The sequence below is a fragment of the Anolis carolinensis genome, chromosome 5 (genome assembly GCF_035594765.1).
Source record: "Anolis carolinensis isolate JA03-04 chromosome 5, rAnoCar3.1.pri, whole genome shotgun sequence".
Classification (NCBI taxonomy): Eukaryota; Metazoa; Chordata; class Lepidosauria; order Squamata; family Dactyloidae; genus Anolis; species Anolis carolinensis.
The window spans coordinates 125424290-125447857 of record NC_085845.1 but is presented as its reverse complement, the minus strand read 5'-3'; the positions used below and the strand labels follow the sequence as shown (position 1 = coordinate 125447857).

Sequence of the window (23568 nt, the reverse complement as noted above, 5' to 3'; positions counted from 1 at the left end):
TGTCAGGACCCAGGCTGCAGAGCACCAATAACCATGCGCAGAGGCCAGAATCTATCTAATATCTTTATTAAAGGAATATATAAAGTCAGTAAAAACAAGTGTAGAATATAGTTCAGGAGTAGACCTTTCAGGAAAGGTCAAATATAGTCCAGGAAAACAATGTCCAATATGTGATATTAAAGTCCAAAGTTATAATCTACTCCACCGAAACACACACTATTTGGCAAGCAATAGTGTGGGGAACTGTCCATAGTCTTTGAGGCTTAAGGTAAATCCGAAGGAAACTGGAAAACAAGGCTTGAATCTGAGAAGCAAGGTCCGTGGTTTAAAACGCAAGGCAAGGCAAGACTTGAAACTTGGCAAGATCAAACTTGAAGCAAGGCAAACATGAATCAAGAACTGAGTCCATAGAAGTCCATGGTACAAGGCTGGGCTGGAAACTTGATCCGGGATCTGGGAACTGGAGTACGAAGTCTACACACGATCTCACTCCTCAAGCCGACGAATTGACTCCGCAAGGATTCCTTTGCGGGCAAACACCTATATAGGATCTTGTTTTCCCGCCAAGGAACACTTTCTCTGGGGAACAAGAAACGAAACCTAAACTGTGTCCAGATGCATGACTCCTTAAAGTTTCCCAAGGGAAACAGACTTAATCAGCTAATTGTCTGGCAGCTATCCTGGCGCTCCGGTGAGTCGCCTCTCGAGCGCCCCTATCTTGATTATAATAATCCCGGCGAGAAAATGGGGGAGATTTCTGCTCAAGGCTTGTTTGGCTGACTTCTGGTGGGCAAACATCTTGCAGGTGCAAGGGCTCCACTTCTGGCTGAAGCGGTGGGAAACCCAAGTTTTCCTCTTCATCTGCCTCAATAGAACCAGGAACGGGACTACATGGCCCATGAGTCATCACAGAGGGCAACTACCTGTGCCCTAGATCCCTGCCCATCTTGGCTTTTAAAACAGGCCAGTGGTGGGTTAGTTGATTGGTTTGTGGCAATAATTAATGCCTCTTTGGGGCAGGGCAAATTTCCATCTAGCCTAAAACAAGCAGTGGTAAGGCCTATTCTGAAGAAGGCCTCATTGGATCCTACCAATCCGTGTAACTACAGGCCAATCTCTAACCTACCATTCTTGGGCAAGGTCTTGGAGCGGGCGGTTGCCTCTCAGGTCCAGGGATTCTTGGAAGATACGATTTTCTGGACCAATCGCAGTTTGGCTTCAGGCCTGGGTTCAGTACCGAGACGGCTTTGGTCGCCTTGGTGGATGACCTCCGCAGGGAGCTGGACAGGGGGAGTGTGACCCTGCTGGTTCTCTTGGACATCTCAGCGGCTTTCGATACCATTGACCATGGTATCCTTCTGGGGCGGCTCTCTGGGATGGGCCTTGGGGGTACTGCACTCCAGTGGCTCCAGTCCTTTCTGGAGGGTCGTTCCCAGTTGGTGAAGCTGGGGGACACCTGCTCGGACCCCTGGCCATTGACCTGTGGGGTCCCGCAAGGTTCTATTTTGTCCCCCATGCTTTTTAACATCTACATGAAACCGCTGGGAGAGGTCATCCGGAGTTTTGGAGTACGGTGCCATCTCTACGCGGATGACACCCAACTCTACTACTCTTTTCCACCTAAATCCAAGGAAGCCCCTCGGATTCTGGACCAGTGTCTGGCCGCTGTGTTGGCCTGGATGAGGGTGAACAAACTGAGACTTAATCCTGACAAGACAGAGGTCCTCCAGGTCAGTCGTGCGGCCGATCGGGGTATTGCGTGGCAACCTGTGCTTGACGGGGTCGCACTCCCCCTGAAGGCGCAGGTCCGCAGCTTGGGAGTCCTCCTGGATTCGGGGCTGACGCTTGAGGCTCAGGTGTCGGCCGTGGCCGGGAGGGCCTTTGCACAACTAAAACTTGTGCGCCAGCTGCGACCATACCTCGAGAAGTCTGATCTGACCATGGTGGTCCATGCCTTAGTTACCTCTAGACTGGACTATTGCAATGCGCTCTACATGGGGCTGCCTTTGAAGACGGCCCGGAAATTACAACTAGTACAGCGATCGGCAGCCAGGCTTCTAACTGGGGCGAATTACAGGGCACGTTCAACGCCTCTGTTTAAGGAGCTCCACTGGCTGCCGTTTACTTTCCGGGCCCAATTCAAGGTGCAGGTTATCACCTACAAAGCCCTAAACGGTTTGGGACCCACCTACCTTAGAGACCGCATCTCCCCCTACGAACCCGCACGTTCTCTTCGCTCGTCGGGGGAGGCCCTCCTCTCGCTCCCACCACCCTCGCAGTCGCGGTTGGTGGGGACGAGAGAGAGGGCCTTCTCCGTCGTGGCCCCCCGGCTTTGGAACTCACTTCCTAGAGAGATCAGGCAGGCCCCCACCCTCCTCTCCTTCCGTAGGAGCTTAAAAACCTGGCTCTTTCAAAAGGCCTTTGATACTTAATCTGGTGTTGGACTGATCGATCTGCCCATTTTATAATAGCCCCATTCTTGAGGTGTTGCCAATGCTATATTGCACTTTGTCCATTTTAACTGTGAAATTACCTTCCCCATTTCGGCCCACTTCGGCACATGTTGCACGTTGCCTGGGTTCTATGAATTAGTCTCCAGTGTTAATATTGTATGTTTTATGTTGATTTTAACTATTGTTTTTACTGTAATTGTTGTTTTTATTGGATAACTGTTTTATTGCTGTGTTTTGATATTTGATTGTTTTATCGGGCAAGGCCCCATGTAAGCCGCCCCGAGTCCCTTCGGGGAGATGGGGCGGGGTATAAAAATAAAGATATTATTATTATTATTATTTGTTTGATTAAAGATAGAGGAAATAAATCTCAATCTGTATTAGGCGGGTGTACACATAAACAGTTCTCTTTTTGAGGTGGATAAGAAATCCACTTACATTTCGTAGCTACTCCTGTTTATTTTGCATACTAAGTACATAATATGCATATTCTGTGATTCTGAGAAAGCTACAGAATCCAATACTGATCATAAAAAAACAGCTTCAGTTTTGGTTTAAACAGAAAAGCTTTTTATTTAATAGGATTAGGTTCCCAGAGTCATAACTACTAATTCTGAAGTGCTTAAAAAAAAAACAGCCCCTGTGGTAACTCTGTCAACATTTTGCATAGTTTTCAAAGTGATGTCAGAAAACACACAGAATCCTGCAGGAAAAATAACACCCATTCCAGAAACCTCTTTACTCTGTAAAAAGGTCAAGCTATGCAGTATGTTCAAAATAGGAAGTCTGAGTTCATGAAGCCTAATGTACATAGTACAAAGGAAGCAGACTTTTACCAAGTCAGACTAGATACTATATTCTATTACTTTGTCTTAAGCATCATTAGTTTATTACATGTTCTCTGTATCCATGGAACAGATACTTGCACTTTCACTTATCTATGTCTGAAAAAATATGTTTTTTCTGGGCATTTTCTAGGTCTTCCAGTGCAATTCTATGTTATTTTTCTGCTGGAAGTTGAATATAGAGTTACACTGAAGGACTTGACACAATATTGTATTACCATTCTAAAGCGGGCGCTTCTGCTTTGCTATTGTGTGATTGTCTTCTGCAGAATTCTAAGAAATGTAAAGGGAATTATCAGCTAGAGGTGTCCTCAGATTCCCAAAACTACATTTCTCAGAAATCTGCAAGAGATAGCTTCACCAGAGGAAAGCAAGAGCATCCATTTTAGAATGGTAATGTGATATTGGAATAGATATTAGAGGGGTCTTCTCTCTAGGCATTTTCTAAATCCTCCTACACAATTCTATGATTTGCTTCTGTCAGAAGTTGTTCATTTCAATAGGATTCACTATTATCTGCAGTTTCATGTTTTCATGGCATGTCCAGGAATGTCTCACTTGTGGATGTGGGGGGTTTCTTTGTCTGGACCATGATTTTCTGTAATATTTTCCAACATCTGCTCTCCATTTCTTAGAATGGAAGATGCTAGGGATTCAACCTGGGATTTTCTGTATTCAAAGCCTAGACTGTAAAGATTAGCTATAGTCCTCCTCTGTCTCAATGATTTTGCATAAATAACACAAGGCAACAAGTATTTTTCATCAGATATAATTTTAGGTCATTCTTATAGAGGTTTTGTGATGAATTCAGATCTGTGTTTATTTTTTGTGATGAGATTAATCGAATAAGTAATGCATTTACGCACTGATATTAATATAATCTAATTGATATCAGTGCATAAATGCATTAATTATTGAATTAGCTCATCGCAAAAGCTACACATGATAGAGAAAAAATAAACACAGATCTGAATTCAGCGCAAAAAACTCTTTAAGAATAAACTAAAATTATATCTAATGATAAATACTTGTTGCCTTGTTTTACACGAATACAATGTGAAATATGCTGACTTTACAGTAGTCTGCTGTAATGTACTATTAGTCATATTTTTAAAAGTTGACATAATGGGAAAAAGACATATTTAAAATCAGCATAAAATTGATTAAAACTGTGCTACTCTAATTTCTGATGATTACAAAAAGTTTGATTTTGTTGGCTTGTGTAATACATTAACTTACATTTGAAGATCTAGATTCAAAACCATGAATGAATGAGGGTGGAATGAATCAATTGGATTTTTTTTTGACGGGGATAGAAAACAAGTGTGTCATTTGATTCTTTTGGCATATTGAAGAATGTGATGTTTCGGGCATATCCAATGGGATTTTTTTTTTAAAAAAAAGTTTCTAAAAACCCAGCTGAGCCTTTAATAAAACTGTTTTATTGGTTTCAAAAGTGGTTTGCCACAGGGTACTGGGAGAATAGAGCAAACACAACCCTTCTCATGCCTGTAGAACTTGTGTAATTTTTGACTCTGAATCAGAAAAGTCTTCATTTTTTAAAAAAAGTACTATGCATTTTCTCAAGCAAAAAAAGCCATGAAGTTAGACTCTGTTGTGATGAAATACTTACCTTACTTGTTCTGAAGTATATAGTTTCTTACTTTTTTTTTACTTCTAAAAACTAATATAGACATTTCTCAAAATCTTACCTGCTCCCTTACTATTACACTTGTATAATATACAGACTGGCATAGAGATTGTCCACAGCTGATACTCGGGATACATCACATCCTAATCCTCCAACTTCATGCTGAAGTTCTGCATGAGATGTATCTAATAGATGCAATTATGACTAACACTGGGGATCCTGGAGGGATTCCCTCTCTGTAAATTACTGTATGAACAATTTTCTCTGGAATTCCCCCAACCCACAAATATTTGAAAACTGATGTGGCTATCAGAATGCCTCAAAGAGTGGAAGACATATCTACAGACAGATACTTCAATATAAAATAAATAAGTCTCTGCTTGTATAAAATAGAGCCTTTTAAAAAAAATGTAAATAGATATTTAGGTAGTGACTTTCACACACAGTAAGAAATTCTGATGTTCTTACCTTCTATGCTCTGCACTGAACTACGTAGTGTTTACAATACCTGTTCATCAACAGCCTACTAAACTTATTTTCATTATTTTTAGATTAATTTAATAATTTTAATTATTATTATAATGTATTCTAACCATGTGCACAGGCATATATTTTTTGGTAATTTCTCTCTGTGGCAGCCCCCATTCATACAACCCATCCAAAACTCTCCAAAATCAGTTCACTCCAAAATCAACTCTCTAAAATCAGAACTACGACATGAAGAGGAAGAGGCTTCTGCTTGAAGGAAAAGTTAGCCACTACCCATCTCTGATACAAGTTTCAGATCTTGTGCATCTAAATTTCTCAACACAAACGTCTTAAAAAAAAACACCCAGAAAAAAACCCCTAAAAATCTTGCACTGTGACATTTGACCTAAAAATCCCACAAGTAAATCCTTTTAAACAACTTCGGTCTTCTAGAATTACAAGCAAGAGAAACAGTGCCATCTAAAGTGCAAGATAAAAACTGAAAAAGCAGTTCAGAAGAGTGTCTCTCATTTTCTTTAAGGCTGTAAAAAAATTGTGAAGGAGTGGGAAATTTGCTGGATTGTATATGTTGATATACCATAACAATTGACTACAGTGGCTAGGGTTGATGGGAGCTATTTTCCAAAATATCTGGAAAGTCATAAACTATTCAACTGTTTTAATGTCTGCGGGGATATCTGGTTAAATAATACAACTCAGGGTATTTACAGCAAGGGGTGTCAGAGGGTGTGCCTGGCAATAGTGACTTCTGCTGCTGATGTCCGTAAAAAGCATTACAATGTGTGCATCAAGTGAAACTGGTCAAATGAGATTTACAAAATTGATTGAAAACTTTTTACTCTCCCTTTTTAACAAATGCAGCTTTTTGTTATGGGGGAAAATCTTTGTAGGTTGTCTTTGTTGGAGATGGTTTCTGCAAGCTTTGCCAAACGCTTGTATGAACTCTGCAAGGCTATTCATACTTTAATTGAAATACCAGGCAATTTCCATTCTCCACCCCTGGCTTTTCATCTTTAACTAGAACTGCTAAATGCTTTAGCCTTTACTCATTGAAAGGTGCTCCAATGCTCTGTTCAGTTTTGTAGCCATTTTTTTTTCAGAGATAGAGCAGACATCAGAATATATAAAATTCAGTTGTACTATAAAGGCAATATAATACTGGTAACTTTATTCTGACCCTCTTTTTATGAGCACAGACATATTATCGTTTTCTCTCTCTGCTACTACACAGAAAGTAGCTGTGTTTATGGAGCTGTCACCATGATTTCATGATCTCCTTCTCAAACAGTTGTAGACACTATGTCAGAACAGAGCATATTTAATGTTTAAATATGTTGAATTGCAACTACCATAATAGCATAACTATCTTTTATCGTGTCAGAAGCGACCTGAGAATGTACTGTAAATCACTTGTGGTGTGAGATAATTGGCTGTCTATGAGACATTGCCCAGAGGACGCTCAGATGTGTTACCATCCTATTGAGAGGCTTCTCTCATGTCCCCACAAACTATAGCTGACAAGCGGAAGCTCACCCCATCTTGTGAATTCGAACCAGCAGTTCAACCGGCACAAAGGTTTAACCCAGGGGTCCCCAAACCTTTTAAACAGGGGGCCAGTCCATGGTCCCTAAGACCGTTGGAGGGCCGGACTAGAATTTTAAAAAAAACTATGAACAAATTCCTATGCACTCTGCACATGCCTCATTTTGAAGTAAAAAAACAAACAAAATGGGAACAAATACAGCCTTGATGATAACAACAACAACAACAACAACAACAACAACAACAAAGAGGGTTGGAAGAGAGCCCCTGGGCCACTGAGTCCAGCCCCCTTCTGCCTTTGTGCACCCAAAGCACAAACAAAGCAACCCTGACAGATGGCCTCCCAGCCTCAATGTTAATAATAAAAATAATAATGATAATAATAATAATAATAATAATAATAATAATAATAATAATAGTAATAAAATAAGGAGAAAGAAGGCCTGATCCTTGCAGCCCAGGAGCAAGCCATCAGAACAAATGCAATTAAGGCCAAGATCGAAAAATCAGCTGATGACCCAAAATACAGACACTGCAAGGAAACCGACGAAACCATTGATCATCTCCTCAGCTGCTGTAAGAAAATCACACAGACAGACTACAAACAGAGGCACAACTACGCGGCCCAAATGATTCATTGGAACTTATGCCTCAAGTACCAGCTCCCAGCAGCAAAGAACTGGTGGGATCACAAACCTGCAAAAGTATTGGAAAATGAGCACGCAAAGATACTGTGGGACTTCCGAATCCAGACTGACAAAGTTCTGGAACACAACACACCAGACATCACAGTTGTGGAAAAGAACAAGGTTTGGATCATTGATGTTGCCATCCCAGGTGACAGTCGCATTGACGAAAAACAACAGGAAAAACTCAGCCGCTATCAGGACCTCAAGATTGAACTTCAAAGACTCTGGCAGAAACCAGTGCAGGTGGTCCCGGTGGTGATCGGCACACTGGGTGCGGTGCCAAAAGATCTCAGCCGGCATTTGGAAACAATAGACATTGACAAAATTACGATCTGCCAACTGCAAAAGGCCACCCTGCTGGGATCTGCGCGCATCATCCGAAAATACATCACACAGTCCTAGACACTTGGGAAGTGTTCGACTTGTGATTTTGTGATATGAAATCCAGCATATCTATCTTGTTTGCTGTGTCATAATAAAATAATAATAATAATAATAATAATAATAATAATAATAATAATAATAATAATAATAAAGAGGGTTGGAAGAGACCCCTTGGGCCATTGAGTCCAACCCCCTTCTGCCTTTGTGCACCCAAAGCACAAACAAAGCAACCCTGACAGATGGCGTCCCAGCCTCAATTTTAATAATAATAATAATAATAATAATAATAATAATAATAATAATAATAATAATAATAAAGAGGGCTGGAAGAGACTCCTTGGGCCATTGAATCCAACTCCTGCCTTTGTGCACCAAAAGCACAAGCAAAGCATCCCTGACAGATGGCCACCCAGCCTCAATGTTAATAATAATAATAATAATAATAATAATAATAATAATAATAATAATAATAATAATAGTTGTAAGAGAAGAAGAGACCCCTTGGGCCATTTAGCCCAACCCCCTTCTACCCTTGTGCCGTGGGGGGCCGGATAAATGGCTTCAATGGGCCGCTTCCGGCCCCCGGACCTTAGTTTGGGGATCCCTGGTTTAACCCATTGTGCCACTGCGGCTCTGACATCATTGACACTGAAAAGGAGCCACCTCCATCATGACAAAAGAATAAGCAGGATTGATGCATATTAACTATATACCTCCTGCATATTAACTATATACCTCCTGTAAACACAAGATTCTGCCACTCATAAAAACAAAAAGCTGTATCAGTATTTCATGCACAGAACAGGTTAGGACATTTCTTTTTCTAAAGTTAGTCTTTACCATCGTGCCAGCTGGTAGAATCACATCCTTTCTGTGGTGTTGCTACTCTTAGAAATATCTGTTGTCTCCATGAATGTCGACGAGTTCTTACAGGACTTTCGTGGAAAGAATCTGCTTCACTTGACGTGGGCTTGTAGTCACTAGTATCAGAAATGGGGAAAAATTTCCACTCAGTCAAAGACAATGAATAAACAGACTCTTCAAGTATGCATACTAACAGACTGCATATATGAATCTGCATTCTTTAACTAATCAACAAGTTTCAGGAGAAACGCTACTGCTGTATGCTTTCAAATTGACATTAATGTACCTGTGTAAAAAAAACACTGACTAGTAATGCTCTGTTACTGTTGGCCCCTTCACTCAGATTATATTATGTAAAATTATTTTTGTCCCTGGGTTATGTCATTTTCTAATTGGTTCTATCATAGAAACATGGAAAAAGTTTATAAAACTTAAAAAACATTTTTTGTGGGACATCCTGCAGCGCATTTTGCTATAATTTTTCAATAAATATTTCAACCAAGCCAACATAGTTTGTGGCAGCCACAAAAACAACGTTTCTGGAGTATAACAATTACTTCCAAAGTAAGTACTGCACAATCAAATTGGAAAGAACACTTTCAAACCAGGAGCAGAATTTTACATAGTGTTTACTTATAACACTGTACTCCATATCCTCATTGACAGAACCAAGGTGGGAGAGCAAGAAGTAATATGAGCCTTTTAGAAAAGATGGTGGGCTTTTTATGAATTTTATCCTCTTGAAGGCTCATTTTACAGAGAAGCAGATCTCAATTGTTATGTGGAAACAACTACCAGGTAACTCCCCTCTCTAATTTGGTCTTCAAAAGTAGTAAGATCATATTACAAAGCCATGAAAACCTTCCCAGATGGTTAAACTTGGCCACAAGTAAATTTATCCATATTCCAAACTAACAGCATTCCTGTAACAGCTTCTTTTCTGCTGATCTGAATAGTGTCAGTTAAACCTATGCCACTGGCATTCGGCTAAACATCTATCTTCTCCTCCGCATCTAGTGACAGTTTTGTACTATTTCCTGATCACATTCAGAGCCAAACTACATGCTAAGTTAATCACAGGTTTGTTTGTTTTTTCAAACGCAAGATCGTGCCATCATTTTTACTCTGAAGGAAAAGTAGCCACCGGATCATGATTTGGGACTTTGCTTCCATTCCAAATGAGAACTTCACACTTGTTTCCTGTTTCAAATCCCCAGGGAATATTTGCCAACAGAAATGTTTTCTGAAAACAGCACTTTCAAGGATTTTTTTTTTCCGTGTCAGGAGCAACCTGAGTCGCTTCTGGTGTGAGAGAATTGGCCGTCTGCAAGGACGTTGCCCAGGGGACGCCCAGATGTTTTGATGTTTTTATCATCCTTGTGGGAGGCTTCTCTCATGTCCCCACATGGAGCTGGAGCTGATAGAGGGAGCTCATCCGCGCTCTCCCCGGGTGGGATTCGGACCTGGCAGCCTTCAGGTCAGCAACCCAACCTTCAAGTCACAAGGCTTTAACCCACTACTCCACCGGGGGCTCCTACTTTCAAGGTCAAACAGCAAAAAGGAGTTCATGTAAGATTTCTAGTAGGCAATTTGAAAGCCTGAGGAAGGACCCTGGGCTGCCTTTCCTTCAGAATAAAAGCAGCAACATTCATCTTGTTTGCTTTGTTTTCCAAATAGTGATCAATAAAACTTATTCTTCGGTGCTTTGAAAGATATTCAGAACCTACAACAGGTAAGCAAAAGTTCTTACAAGATTAAACATTTGATCTTCAAACTAATTTCTATTCACATACAGTGCTAACACAAAGCTGTTAAATAATGTTTTTCACACATACAATCACCAGCACCATCACTACACCACCATCACCACATCACCAAAACCATCACAACATAACCATAGAAGCTGAATGATTCATGATTTTCACATTGTCCATATTATTTACAGATTTTTTTTCTCATGTAAGGAGCAACTTGAGAAACTGCAAGTCACTTCTGGTGTGAGAGAATTAGCTGTCTACAAGGATATTGCCCAGGGGACACCTGGATGTTTTGATTTTTTTACCATCCTTGTGGAAGGCTTCTCTCATGCTCCTGCATGGAGCTGGAGCTGATAGAGGGAGCTTATCTGCACTTTCCTCAGGTTGGATTCGAACCGGCAACCTTCAGGTCAGCAATCCAACCTTCAAGTCATCAGTCCTGCCGGCAGAAGGGTTTAACCCACTGCGCCACTGGGGGCTCCTATTTACAGATATACATATGGTAAACTTGAAGTGCAATAGCTCTGCCGTCAATAAAATCCCTATCTTTATCCCACTAGTAATATTTGACAAATAATAATTCCAGTGATTCCAACTTTAGATTATTTTATCAAATCATGGGACAATGTTTCAAACCATAGATTTTTCAGCTGCAGGAAGAGTACTCTACCTTTTTGTGTTCCTAAAGTCAGAGGTGTTATTTTCATCTACAGGAGCCAGAAATTTTAAGAAGTTTGGCACAGAAGAGGAAGAGTGAAGTTTTTTCCGTAGAGTAGAACGGTAGGAGGTGCTGAGTGTAGTTGAAAGGGAGTAGTTCAGAATGAGGGAGTATAGGGACGCCAAGTAAAATTAAAAACACAAAACACAAAAGAGTCAGTTTCAAATTAAGGAAGGAAATAATACTTGTAGGAGGCAAAACAAATAACAAAAACAAAACAAAAGAGAGAGAGAAAAAAAACAAAGACCAGAACTTCAAGGCATTCTGTGGATATATATATTTGTAGGTTGACTTCACTTGGAACAGAATGAGACAGGGCTCTTTTCTTTTAAGTTGGCCCTATGCAATGATGGATTTTTTTTAAAGGACATATCTACAGATCTGTTTCATGGTATAATGACCTTTTTGTATTAACAACACCACAACACATGGTGTTGGATGCAAATAATTGGCTGGATTCATATAATTATTTTTAAGTAGGAAGATGGGCACTGATCAAATGCATTTTAAGATTTATTTCCTTTCCAAGTTCCACGGTAAAATGTTTTATTCGTTGCATCATTACCTGGATGCATGGAAGGTGTTCTTTCCCATTTCTCAATTTGAGTCTCATTTATTTTTGACTAATTAAAATCTAGTGAACTGGGAGACTTCAGGGTCCTAAGGATCCTAAGGGTCACATGAAGCCAATGATTTGAACTGTGCCCATCTCACTCGTCTCACTTTAAGATTTGATTCTTACTTCTACAAAAGCAAGAATAACGTCACATGATGGCTCATGTAGGAGTGGATGGTATGACAACCCATTATGTTGTATGCTTGCATATATGTACACTTCATTGCATGTACATACAACAACATATGCAGGCAAGTATCTTCCATGTATCAAAGGGTCACATTTGAAGTGGATACAAGTTTCATAACGTATTAATAAAATAAACAGTGACTTTATTCAGAATCATCATTTTTTTTTCCTCCAAAAATCACTGCTTGAGAGGAAGTTTGGTTTGCTTATCAGAGGAAACTGTGATCTGATGGACCAGTATTCATCAAATACCATATTTCACTGATTCTAAGATTCACTTTTTTCTACAAAAAATGAGGTTCAAAAAAGGTGTATGTCTTAGAATCAATATCAACACGGAATCAAATGGTTTGTTTGTTGTTTTTTTAAAAAAAAATCAGATACAGTGGCTGACTGAAGCCAGCTCCACATCTCCACATCTTTAGTGCTGCCACCGGCTTGGGGCACAGGGTTTCTCTGCTGCTGCTGGCCTGGTTGCTGCGATTGCCCCAGTGTTCCTGGGTTTGTCTTGAAGGAAGATGATCAGGGGCATTGGCAGAGAGAGTGTGAGTAGTGTGGTCTCTCTTCCTGTCTCTGATGGTGGCAGTGGTGAGTGAGGTGAGAGGCATGCCTCCATTGCTCCTGGAACACAGGGCTTCTTCCTCTCAACTTGTGCCTCCAGAGAGAGAACAAAAGTCAGAGAGAGAGAGACAGAGAGAGAGACAGAGAGAGAGAAAGCCTGATCAGGAGTCCAAGCCCTTCAGCTGGCTTCTCTCTCTCTCTCGAAATGGGAGGAAGAAGCCCTGTATGCCAGGAGCAACGGAGACCTGCTGTATCACATACCGGGCTTCCTCTTGCCCTCTCCAGGGAGAGAGAGAGACCGACCACACAGCTCGTGGTCTCTCTGCCACTGCCACCACACTGATACTTTTCTTCCAAGACAAACTCTGCAACACTGGGGCGACAGCAGTGACTAGGCCAGCCCGGAACAGAGAAGCTCCATACCTTGAGCCAGCAGTGGCAGTATCAGGTACAGGGGGAAGAGAGACGGCTTCCTGTGGACTTCCCGGGATAGCTGGGCAGCAAAACAAACAAGTTGGGATAAGAGCTTTAAAAAATTGTTAACAAAAATCAAGTCTCCTATAAAATGGGTGCATCGTAGAATTAAAAATACCCTTTTCTCAAAATTGGACCTCAAAAATCAGGCTGCCTCTTACAAGTGCCTTACAATTGATGAACTATGAAAGGAGGAGCTAATAGGTATATCATAATTCATTCCTAATCCTCCAAACCATGGATTGCAGAACATGGAATAGTTCCAATTAGGTTTTCTGCTCATTCACAAAGATCAACAGGGGCAAAAAGGACTAGATGCATAATGTCACTTTACTGGCATTATTAGGAAATATCTAGAACAGTGGATTCCAACCTTTTGGCCTTCTGGTGTTTTGGACTTCAACTCCCAGAAATTCCAACCATCTTACCAGCTGTTAGGAATTGTGGGAGCTGAAGTTCAAAACACCTTAAGGCCCAAAGGCTGGTAACCACTGATCTAGAACATCTAACTGGAAGAACATCTATCTGGAAGTATCCAGAACATCCAATTGTGTTGGAAATTTTGACCCATATTAGAATCATTGGAAGAACTAACTTATTTATTAAATTATCAAATCAGTCACAATGATTAGGTCATACAGGAAACTAATAGAAAACAAATTCATAAGCAAAGCAGCAGCCTATATGTTAAAAGTGTCCTGGAACTAGTTTGGAAGTGGGGTGAAGGAGATGGGAAAAACTATTTAAATATAACTGGGAGAGGGAATGTGAACTGCATAGTTCATTCTTCTCCATCCTGTATTTGTTGGCAGTTTTAGACAACTTAAGATATCATGCCAATATGCTTTTTTTTCTGTGGGTTAACAATTTTTTTAGTTTTACCTTCATTTACCTTTATATTGTATAAGGTTTAATTCCTAGGGATATAAGCTTGCAAGTTGATACATTGCCAAGCAAAGACAAATGCCATTCATCTCATCTCTCACCTCTTTGGCACAGCACGCCTGGTTTGTTCTCCACTTGAATTAGATCTAAGATGTTTTAAGAAATTGGGTGAGGAGGCCGAGGGTTTAAGATGAGCTGGAGGAGGAGAAAGAGGACGAGCTGGCATTGACTGATCAGCAGAAACGTTAGAGCTGCTGGAAGGCGTGTTCATATTTTATGCAGAGGAATCCAACAGAGAATATTAAAAGAAAGGTAAGGGAGTGAAAAAAGACACGTGAAAACCCAATCAAAAGGGCACAGTAAACATAAGATAAAGTAAACATAAGATTAAAAAGATTCATTTGTATTCAGAGTGTCACATATAAGATTAGCAACACCACAACTACAAAGACCATAGGAACATATGAGCACAGTTTCTCTAAAATGATGATTCTCAACCTGTGGGTCCCAGATGTTTTGGCCTTCAACTCCCAGAAATCCTAACAGCTGGTAAACTGGCTGGGATTTCTGGGAGTTGAAGGCCAAAACACTTGGGGACCCACAGGTTGAGAACCACTGCACTAACATCTGACCTGACTGAGACCTGACTTATCTCAAGAAGATCTTCTTGGTATCTTGGTTTGTTATACATTTTGTTCTGTATTTCTGAGTCATTTCTGAATCTGATGTTTGGAGACTCACACTCATACATTCCAGTCTGATGCAATATGTTGACAAAAAAGATGCCAAACTGGAAAATAGAGTGAAATATGATCAACAAACAGTAGCAAGTCTAAACTTGTTATGCTAAAGTTATATAGGAATTAACAAGGTTCAAAGAAAGAGCAAAAAAAGCTACTCCTCTCTTTGACTCCTCTTTTTTTCTTGGATTAACAATTAATTTTAGGAATCTGTTTTCTCCATACTATTCACTTGGGCATGTAGAACAGTATGGATTTTATACCAACTGTAATTACCCATTCTGTGGGTTCCATTAAAAGACTTTTGCAAGGAAACAATAAGAGGTAGGCAAAGAATTAGTAATAACTTATTGAAGTGTGGGGCTTGAAAAGATAAAGGGAAGAATTCCAGTAGGTTAGCAATAATCCAAGGCTGCACGCACATAAATACTTAGAAATAAAATATGAAGAGAAAGATGAAATAAAATGGTAGAAGGATATAAAGATTAGTTCCAATAAAAATGCTCATGTTCTAATTGAATATATAGTGTCATGTGGCCTACAAAGCACAAGAGGGTAATGTGTGTGTGAGTGCATGCATGTGCGAACTCTCTTAGAGGGCAAAACAGCTATGATTCTGAGATCCTGGTATATTTTTAAATTCATTCACCATTTAGACTTCTTTTCTGTGGGCATGAGTAGACTTAGCTACCCATTCACTTTTGTACACATTTTGATCACATATATCCCTTCTCTACTCCAACCCCCAAAGAACACAATAACACCAGCAAGTACGACAATCTGTGTATGAATTTCAGCCTTTCAATCATGGACCATTAAATAAGTACTTCCCCTAGTCTAAGAACTTATGCTATGGTTGACACTAAGTGAGGAAACCATAGTCAGTCCTCCACATTTATAGGTTTCAGTTTTGTGGATTTGATTATTCACGGATCTGATTAATATGTTATCTCTGAGAATTTCCATAACTATGGTCATTATAACTCAAACATTTTCTGCAGAGTCTAACAGGTTGTTGATAACAGATTTGTATAAATGGGTGCCATTCACTGTTGTCAAATTTTTCATAATCCCAACATTGATCTAAGGGGACCCTGTTTGGAATTGGGACCCACAGTTTAAGAAGCAGGGCATTAGTGAACCTAGAAATTCCTAATGCTTCTCTAGAGATTGGTAGGTTCTCCAGTGTGATTCTGTAGTTACCATCTGACTGAAGTTGACCATAGAGTTGCACTGGAGGGCCTACAGACTCCTAGAAAAGTGTTTTCTCAGATAAAAGAGTGTTTTTTATCTGTATTTTTTCCATTTTCATAGGGGACCTGCCCCCTAACCCCAGTATATCTGGAGGGATACTATAAATGACTAGGCACTTGTCCACTTCTCCAATCAAATGTCAGATGTTTCATTCAAAAACACTGCTGACATGAGAAATATATTTTGTGATACTGTCTGAGAAATGTAAAATTTAAGTCATACTATAACTAGTTATATTTATACTATAAAAGAGAACATTACTTTTCCCTAAAATGGACATGACTTAAATCATTTTCCCCAAACTTCTCCCAGACAGTATCCTGCTTTAAACTTAGCCTTACGTTTGCTGGTGAGGAGTCTCTGTGCCCACAGAATGATACCTCATAAGTTTCCTTTGAGGAACAGGTGGAGATGCTTCTGTAGGTTCTGAACAATCTTGGTTTTCTGTTGGAACGTGGGTCAGGGTATTTGCTCGCCGCCTAAAACCCTGGTAAGCTGCTTTTGCAGGCTGCTCAGTGCACGCACTTTCTGACTCAATAGGGACATTGTTTACTGATCCATTTGCCTTCGGAGGACTCTCTGTGGGAAGGAGGTCCTCTACTTCACACACAGATGCTTCCTGTTAATGTAAAAGAGAAAATACACATAATATATGTCTTAACAAAACATACATGATGTACAAGAGGTAACATCAAACTTCACAAGCTTTGTTTTTTAGAAAACATTCACTCCTGAAGAAAACATTTCATTTAGCGATCTAGAAGTGCATTTACACTTCATTCATTTTAACCATTGTGCTACAACATTTTCCCTATGTTTCCAACACAAAAAGTAACAAAAATGATGTAGTTCTCTTGCACTGCCAGCATCTAATGACTAGGCTGCATGTGAAAACAAAATACTAGGTTTGCTTGAAAAGCCAAGAAATATTTATCCCATATCAATTATTTTTTTTAAAGTATACTGTCATTCTTGTACTGATATCACCATAAAATCATAAACTTATTTGACACATGAACTGTCATGAATGGTATCATGATGTGGGTGTTTTGTTGCTTCTGTTTTAGAAATTAGAAAAGGGAGTGTTTCTTTCAAAAAATTGATAAGCAGGTATTTACTGAATTATTTGTGCATGGCAGGTGAACTACTTAAAACAGTTTATGGGCCACAAATATATTTGGGGTTACTAGCAAGTTTATGATAAATCAATACAATCTCTTCAATAATTTAGTGACTTCAAACTTCAATAGTTCAAGGAAATAATATATTATAAAATATAATATAAAAAGATGGCAAATATATACTATTCTCTTTGTCTTTGTCCTTCACTTTGTACTTACTTTGCTTGTTGTGCTTACTGTGCTTGATAAAGAGCTGTCCAAGTCAATACTTTCAGAACTTTCAAGCTGATTTTTACTTTTATTACCCTAGCAGAAAAAGTCTTCTGTTAGAAAAACACGTATTTAAAAATCTGAAAACATTCACATTTCCATTTGCCATGAAGAAATAATTAAATCCTCAAAAGTCTCTTTTATTGGAGCCATCTTTTAATTTAATTTACTAAATGAACTAAAAATAGTTACTTGATATGAGATGCTCTGACATCCCTTGGAAAGGTCACCCACATTGATTCTTGGAAGCAACTTAAGACATTAACAAAACATAACTTTCTGATATTGGTCTAAGTTTTCCTTTTGTATAGTTACAAATGATACATAGATTCTTTTTATGTTCAGAAATTCTTTTAAAAGTGGCTAACATTTGTAGTATTATTTAAAATTATTTAATTTATCATCGTTGAATTACAAAGATAGTATTCTGAATAAAATGAAACCAGGAAGTAAACATATTCAGATGTAAACATATTCAGATATGCTGAAGACACCTTTCCTACAAATTTTCATGTATCAGCATCAGAGAAAAGTTTTAAAAAGTTCTGATGGTGTGTCAAAGAAAACATATTATAGGGTGCAGCTTCACACAAAGAAATACCAAAACGCTAAGCCTAGAACACATCTAAGAACCACCACTGAAAAAGATCTGTCCTCAAAGTGGCCCATCTCAGAACATAGAGTTACCCAAAGCAGGGTAAAAATCTTAGGCAGATTGACATGGGAAAATCATATTGATAACCACTTATTTTTCTAATATTTAATTCTATTCAGCATCACAGTTCTTTTAGATGAACATTACATCTTACATTTTATTGGACTAATTGCAATATGTAAGGTGTTAAGTAGCGGGTGTCTTCTGACAGTCTTTTCTGCAATGCTAAGAGGTTGTGTATACGCCTTCACTTTTTGTCTTCTTTTCACACATAATACTCAATTGCAGAAATTTATATTAATACTACAACAGCTAATTTGCACTTGGTGCCAACTGTTGAAGGGGCAAAATATGAGACTTAGGTTATATTTACGGAACAGAATAATGTGTACTGATAAAGATATTTCAAATACTTCATACTGTTTGACTATAGTATAAAGCTAATGTAAGTTCGAACATAGAGAAATTTTGATATTTCTCTAAGCATTACGTCTAAAGTTAAGAAGAGAAAACAATGCCATTAAACACATGGTATCACAAATGAAGAAACTTACTCGAGATAAAATACTTTCTAATGACTCTGTTAGTGATCTTTTAGCTTTGCTTTTCAACATGTCTAGTCTGAAACGAGGTGTGTTGCTTGGCATTTCATTTCCCACGGCCTCTACTGAAGACTGTGTGGTCTAGAAAGTAATAACAAACATTTAAAAAATATGAAGATAAACAGAACAAAATTCCATAGAAAAGGTAACTGGGCCTATTAATACCCTAGAAGTACTACATCTCATCTGATCTCAAAAGCTAAGCACAGTCAGCCATGGATAGTATTTTGATTAAGACTGCCAATGCATACCAGGTGTTGTATGCTATATTTCAGAGGACATGTCAGTGCTCTACCCAGAGAGTCTCTTGTAAATCAGCTAAGCCCACAAATGTAGTCCAGAGGCAGTCCTGGGTCAACACATTCAATAGTCAGACACGTAAAGAAGAGGCATGAGGATAAGCTGTAAGTTTGTTCCAATATTCTGAAGCCAGAATATCTCACCAACAGTTTCCAAGTTTAATATACAATGCACAACCCAAGGTACAGTCCATCTTTCAAGATCAGAGAGTCTACACATAGAACTTCAGGCTGCAGCTCCCAACACCAACATTGCTACCAGCAACTAGCTATTTCAAGCTCCAGCTGTTTATGCAGATCTTTCAGGTGATCCCACTTGTTGACCCTCTTCTCAGCCAAACAACTTGATCTAAACATTTGAATACCATCTGTTCTTAATTGTAGCCAGTTTGGATTACTTAATTTCTGGTCTTCCATCTCAAGACCCTGATCCTATCCTTGCTCTGTGCCCAGAGAGGTGGCAAGTCTTTCATTGCCCACTTGGGGTTGCTGTTATTCCTGCTCTGAGGTGGTGTTTGACTGCTGGTGTTCTGTATTTGAACCCAACTGGAATGCTGGGAGAAGTAATCCACATTCCCGTTGTCAGCATTAGTCATGACAGGAAGGATCTGGCAAAACTACCCCTGAGTATTCCTTGCCTAAGAAAACCCTATGAAATTTATGGGGTTACCATAGGTCAAAGGCATCTTGAATGCACACACACACGCCCTGAACCTTTCATTGTTCTGTCTTAAGTTTCTATGCTGCCCATTTCGAATTAAGAATTAAGCACAAAATGTGTCTAAGTGGCTGTTTTTTCTCTCTCTACGTGTTGCATTCTCTTTTTCAAGAAAAATAAAACCTGTAAACCAGACTTTTTGCTCCAGGATATCATCCCTGGAAAAATAATGTAGTTTGAATTTAAATGATTTTCTATGTAGAGTGCAGTATGCATTTCACTTAAAAATCTGATTGCAGGAAATTCAGTTTTTAAAAAAAGAAATTCAGTTTCCTGCCTGTAATGCTAAAATTGAGATCATGAGTGTTGGATTTTCCATTCAAAACTACAATAGGTGTGTTGGTTGCAAAGTTCTCTTTTTCAAGTAGAGACTACTATCAACTGTTTTATTCTTGTTTTACATTGTATTACTGTTTTTATCTTTAATACTGTGAATTGTATTTATATTGTTGTTTATTTCATCAATGTTATATGGGCCTTTGCCCCATGTAAGCCGCCCCGAGTCCCCACGGGGAGATGGTGGCAGGGTATAAATAATGTTATTATTATTATTATTATTATTATTATTATTATTATTATTAAACACCACTATCTATAAAATATTGCATAATGCTAAATAAATCCTGTAGGAGGAGACTAGCCACATTAGAAGGAAGGCTGTTGCTACTATTTCATTTCTTCAAACACAAGCAGAGGGACTAACCTTCTTCAAGGGATTACTCCCAACCCCATCCACTGGCATGGCTATTGTAAGAGCCAGTAGGAGTGGTTATGGGCATCATGCAAAGAGGTCTGTTACTGCCACTTGTGTCCTTCTTTCATAGCTGTCCCCTCTCCCATCCTTAGCTGCATCCCATCACCTACAAGGTGGATTATCGCAACTGTAGTCATATAGTGCCCAATGGAGATGGTGAAGGGCTGCTGAGCAAGGCAGATCATTGCGGGCTGTTGTCTGATAGCTGGCAGATGTCATAATGCTAAATAAATCATCCACAGTTTTCCACAAGTCCAGGGGATATGATTAGAACATATGATGTTAGAACAACATCTTCCTTGATGTGTTGGAGGAGAGCAAGATTTTTTTACTTAGAATATTCTTTCTACTCCTAGTAACAATGAGCAAATGTGGAAAGTTCTCAGACTGATCTGCCAGGAATTTCAAACCATAACACTGATAGCAGTACTCAGGTTCTTTATTCTTGACACCACTATGGTGAAAGAAATGGCTGCAAAATTGGCTGCTTGATTTTGTACTATGAATGATGACACTAGGGCTACTTAGCCTGGTGCAGTGAAGGCATTAAAAAGTTATGATCAGCTTCATACTTTCAGAAAGATATTTCTTGTTGATAGCGCTCATGATGAAAATTTATATTTTTAAAAAGATTATCAAAAAATCAAGTATATCTTTATCTGTGTTCTTTGAAAAGAAAGAGACCAGAAAGTCCTTTGTTGGGTTAACAAACAAAGTGTTCAGCAATCTCCACAAAAAACTTTAATGGTTGATTTATTTATTTATTTATTTGCAGTATTTATATTCTGCCCTTCTCACCCCGAAGGGGACTCAGGGCGGATCACATTATATACATATAGAGCAAACATTCAATGCCCATATACACACAGAACCGAGACAGAGACAGACAGACAGACGCAGAGGCAATTTAACCTTCTTCTGAGGGGATGTTCGATTCTGGCCACAGGGGGGAGCAGTTGCTTCATCATCCACTGTGACCGCACTTCCTCATTCCAACGTCGCAAATTAGTTAAATTTGCCTCTCCACTTTATAAGTGGTACCTTATTTCCTACTTGATAGATGCAACTATCTTTCGGGTTGCTACCGTGCTTCCCCGAAAATAAGACAGTGTCTTATATTATTTTTTTACTCCCAAAGATGCTCTAGGTCTTATTTTTAGGGGATGTCTTATTTTTCCATGAAGAAGAATTCATAATCATTATTAAACAAAAAAATTGAACATTGATTCTATACTGTACTGTATTTGTCATCACAAACCAACATAACTAAACCAGACAAACTGTGACTCCTGTCAAGAATTTCTTGTTACTACCATTATTTCCATATACAACTGGTATGTAAGCTGCCCGAGTCCCTCTGAGGCGATGGAGGCGGGGTATAAAAATAAAATAAAATAATAATAATAATAATAATAATAATAATAATGTACATTTACCAATCCTGCATGCTATGGTGTTTTGTTTGGCGGGTGCCGGGCATGCTTCCAAACAAAAACTTTGCTAGGTCTTACTTTCGGGTGCGGCCTTATATTTAGCAATTCAGCAAAACATCTACTAGGTCTTATTTTTTGGGGATGTCTTATTTTTAGGGAAACAGGGTAGGTCAGCAACGAGCAGGGGCTATTTTTTATTTTTAATTGACGGGTGCTCACCCTGCCACGGGCTGGCCTCGAACTCATGACCTCATGGTCAGAGTGATTTATTGCAGCAGGCTGTTCACCAGCCTGCGCCACAGCCCGGCCCCATATTTCTGATCTGTAACAAAACAGTTTTTTTTTCGTAAAAGCAAACAGTAAATATGCTGGCCAAAAGAGTAATCTCATCAGTTGAATGCTAGCTTGTATATGCTTAATTTCTATGTTCAGGGTGAGTATGTAGAGCAATGTGCTAATGTGATTCTATTAAGAGGACTGTATTATTACATGTTTTAAGAGGGAAGTATAGATCATTACTTTAAAAACATAATATTTTTTTTTCAGGAATAAAAAAGAAAAATAATTCATAATTGCATACCTGTTTGGATTCACCAAGATGAGTATGATCCTTTTGTTTTTCTTCATACAAACTTCTCAGAACTGAGATTATTAACTCATTCTCTTTCTGTTCATTTCTTGGCCTTATTTTCTACAACAGGAAAAGAGGACAGCTATCTAAATTGTGACTTGAAGAGAATTATTATTCAATTGTTGTTAGTGAACTACGTACAAAAATGTGTTTGTATAATAAAATGCCACTAGATGGCAACTATATACTAAACAACATACAATTGGCTAGCAAGAAAAGAAAGCTAAGATCATGGAAGAGGGAGTTTCCAAAGTTCAAAACACCTAGAGTTCACCATATTGGAAAAGGCTGTACAGTGTTCCCTCACTTATCATGGGGTTAGGTTCCAGAACCACCTGCAATAAGTGAAAATCCGCGAAGTAGGGACGCTATATTTCTTTTAATATTTATACATTTTTTAGTAGTTATACACTATTAAGTCTTTATCAACCAATCGTGTGTTGATAAATCGCCTTCTCCTCCTGTTGCCCCTTGGACACTGTACTATGGACGTTATGGAATATAAGTGCAATAGAATTCAAAATAAACTATACTTCTAAGAAATTTGGGAAGAAAATCTCAAAGCATAAGCATTGTTGCAAGTTTATTTACAACCTCATAAATATATATAAGTTAAAAGCTCAAGTGAAGAAACAGCGTATTTTAATACATTCATATTTTGTAGTGTTGGGGTTCCACCAGTGATCCCTGAATGAAATTATAACCAAGTAGGCCAAGATTTGCTACTTTATATTGGGCATAAGAGACAATTGTGATTGCTTCTGTGAGGATTTCTATGGAAGGAAGCTAGCAAGGTGGTAAAAATGACTGAAATGAAGATGTTGCCATTACTTGGAATCAGCAAGGGGTCAGCAGAGAGGACTGGTAGTTAGAAAGTCCATAAAGAATATTAGTAGAGGTTCTAGTCTAGAAACTTTAATTAAATCTATCAAAATAGAGCGGAACTAAATTCAATACACCTGGTGGCTGGTTGG

General features: G+C 38.9%; 1 protein-coding gene across 10 annotated transcripts in view; it reads right to left on the bottom strand.

Moving 5' to 3' along the window:
• Positions 1-23568, bottom strand: part of tbc1d1 (TBC1 domain family member 1) — a 131017-nt gene that overhangs the window by 31648 nt on the left and 75801 nt on the right. For 4 of the 10 annotated variants that reach the window (XM_008119004.3, XM_008119002.3, XM_008119003.3 and 1 more), the window contains 7 exons: positions 22544-22654; positions 18712-18840; positions 17452-17538; positions 16453-16730; positions 14219-14371; positions 11345-11464; positions 8894-9033 (listed from right to left, as the gene is read on the bottom strand). In XM_008119004.3, coding sequence (XP_008117211.2) covers positions 8894-9033; positions 11345-11464; positions 14219-14371; positions 16453-16730; positions 17452-17538; positions 18712-18840; positions 22544-22654 — 1018 coding nt within the window. The remainder of the gene's footprint in view (positions 1-8893; positions 9034-11344; positions 11465-14218; positions 14372-16452; positions 16731-17451; positions 17539-18711; positions 18841-22543; positions 22655-23568) is intronic. The other 6 variants (XM_016996746.2, XM_008119005.3, XM_008119006.3 and 3 more) reach the window with 6 other exon arrangements.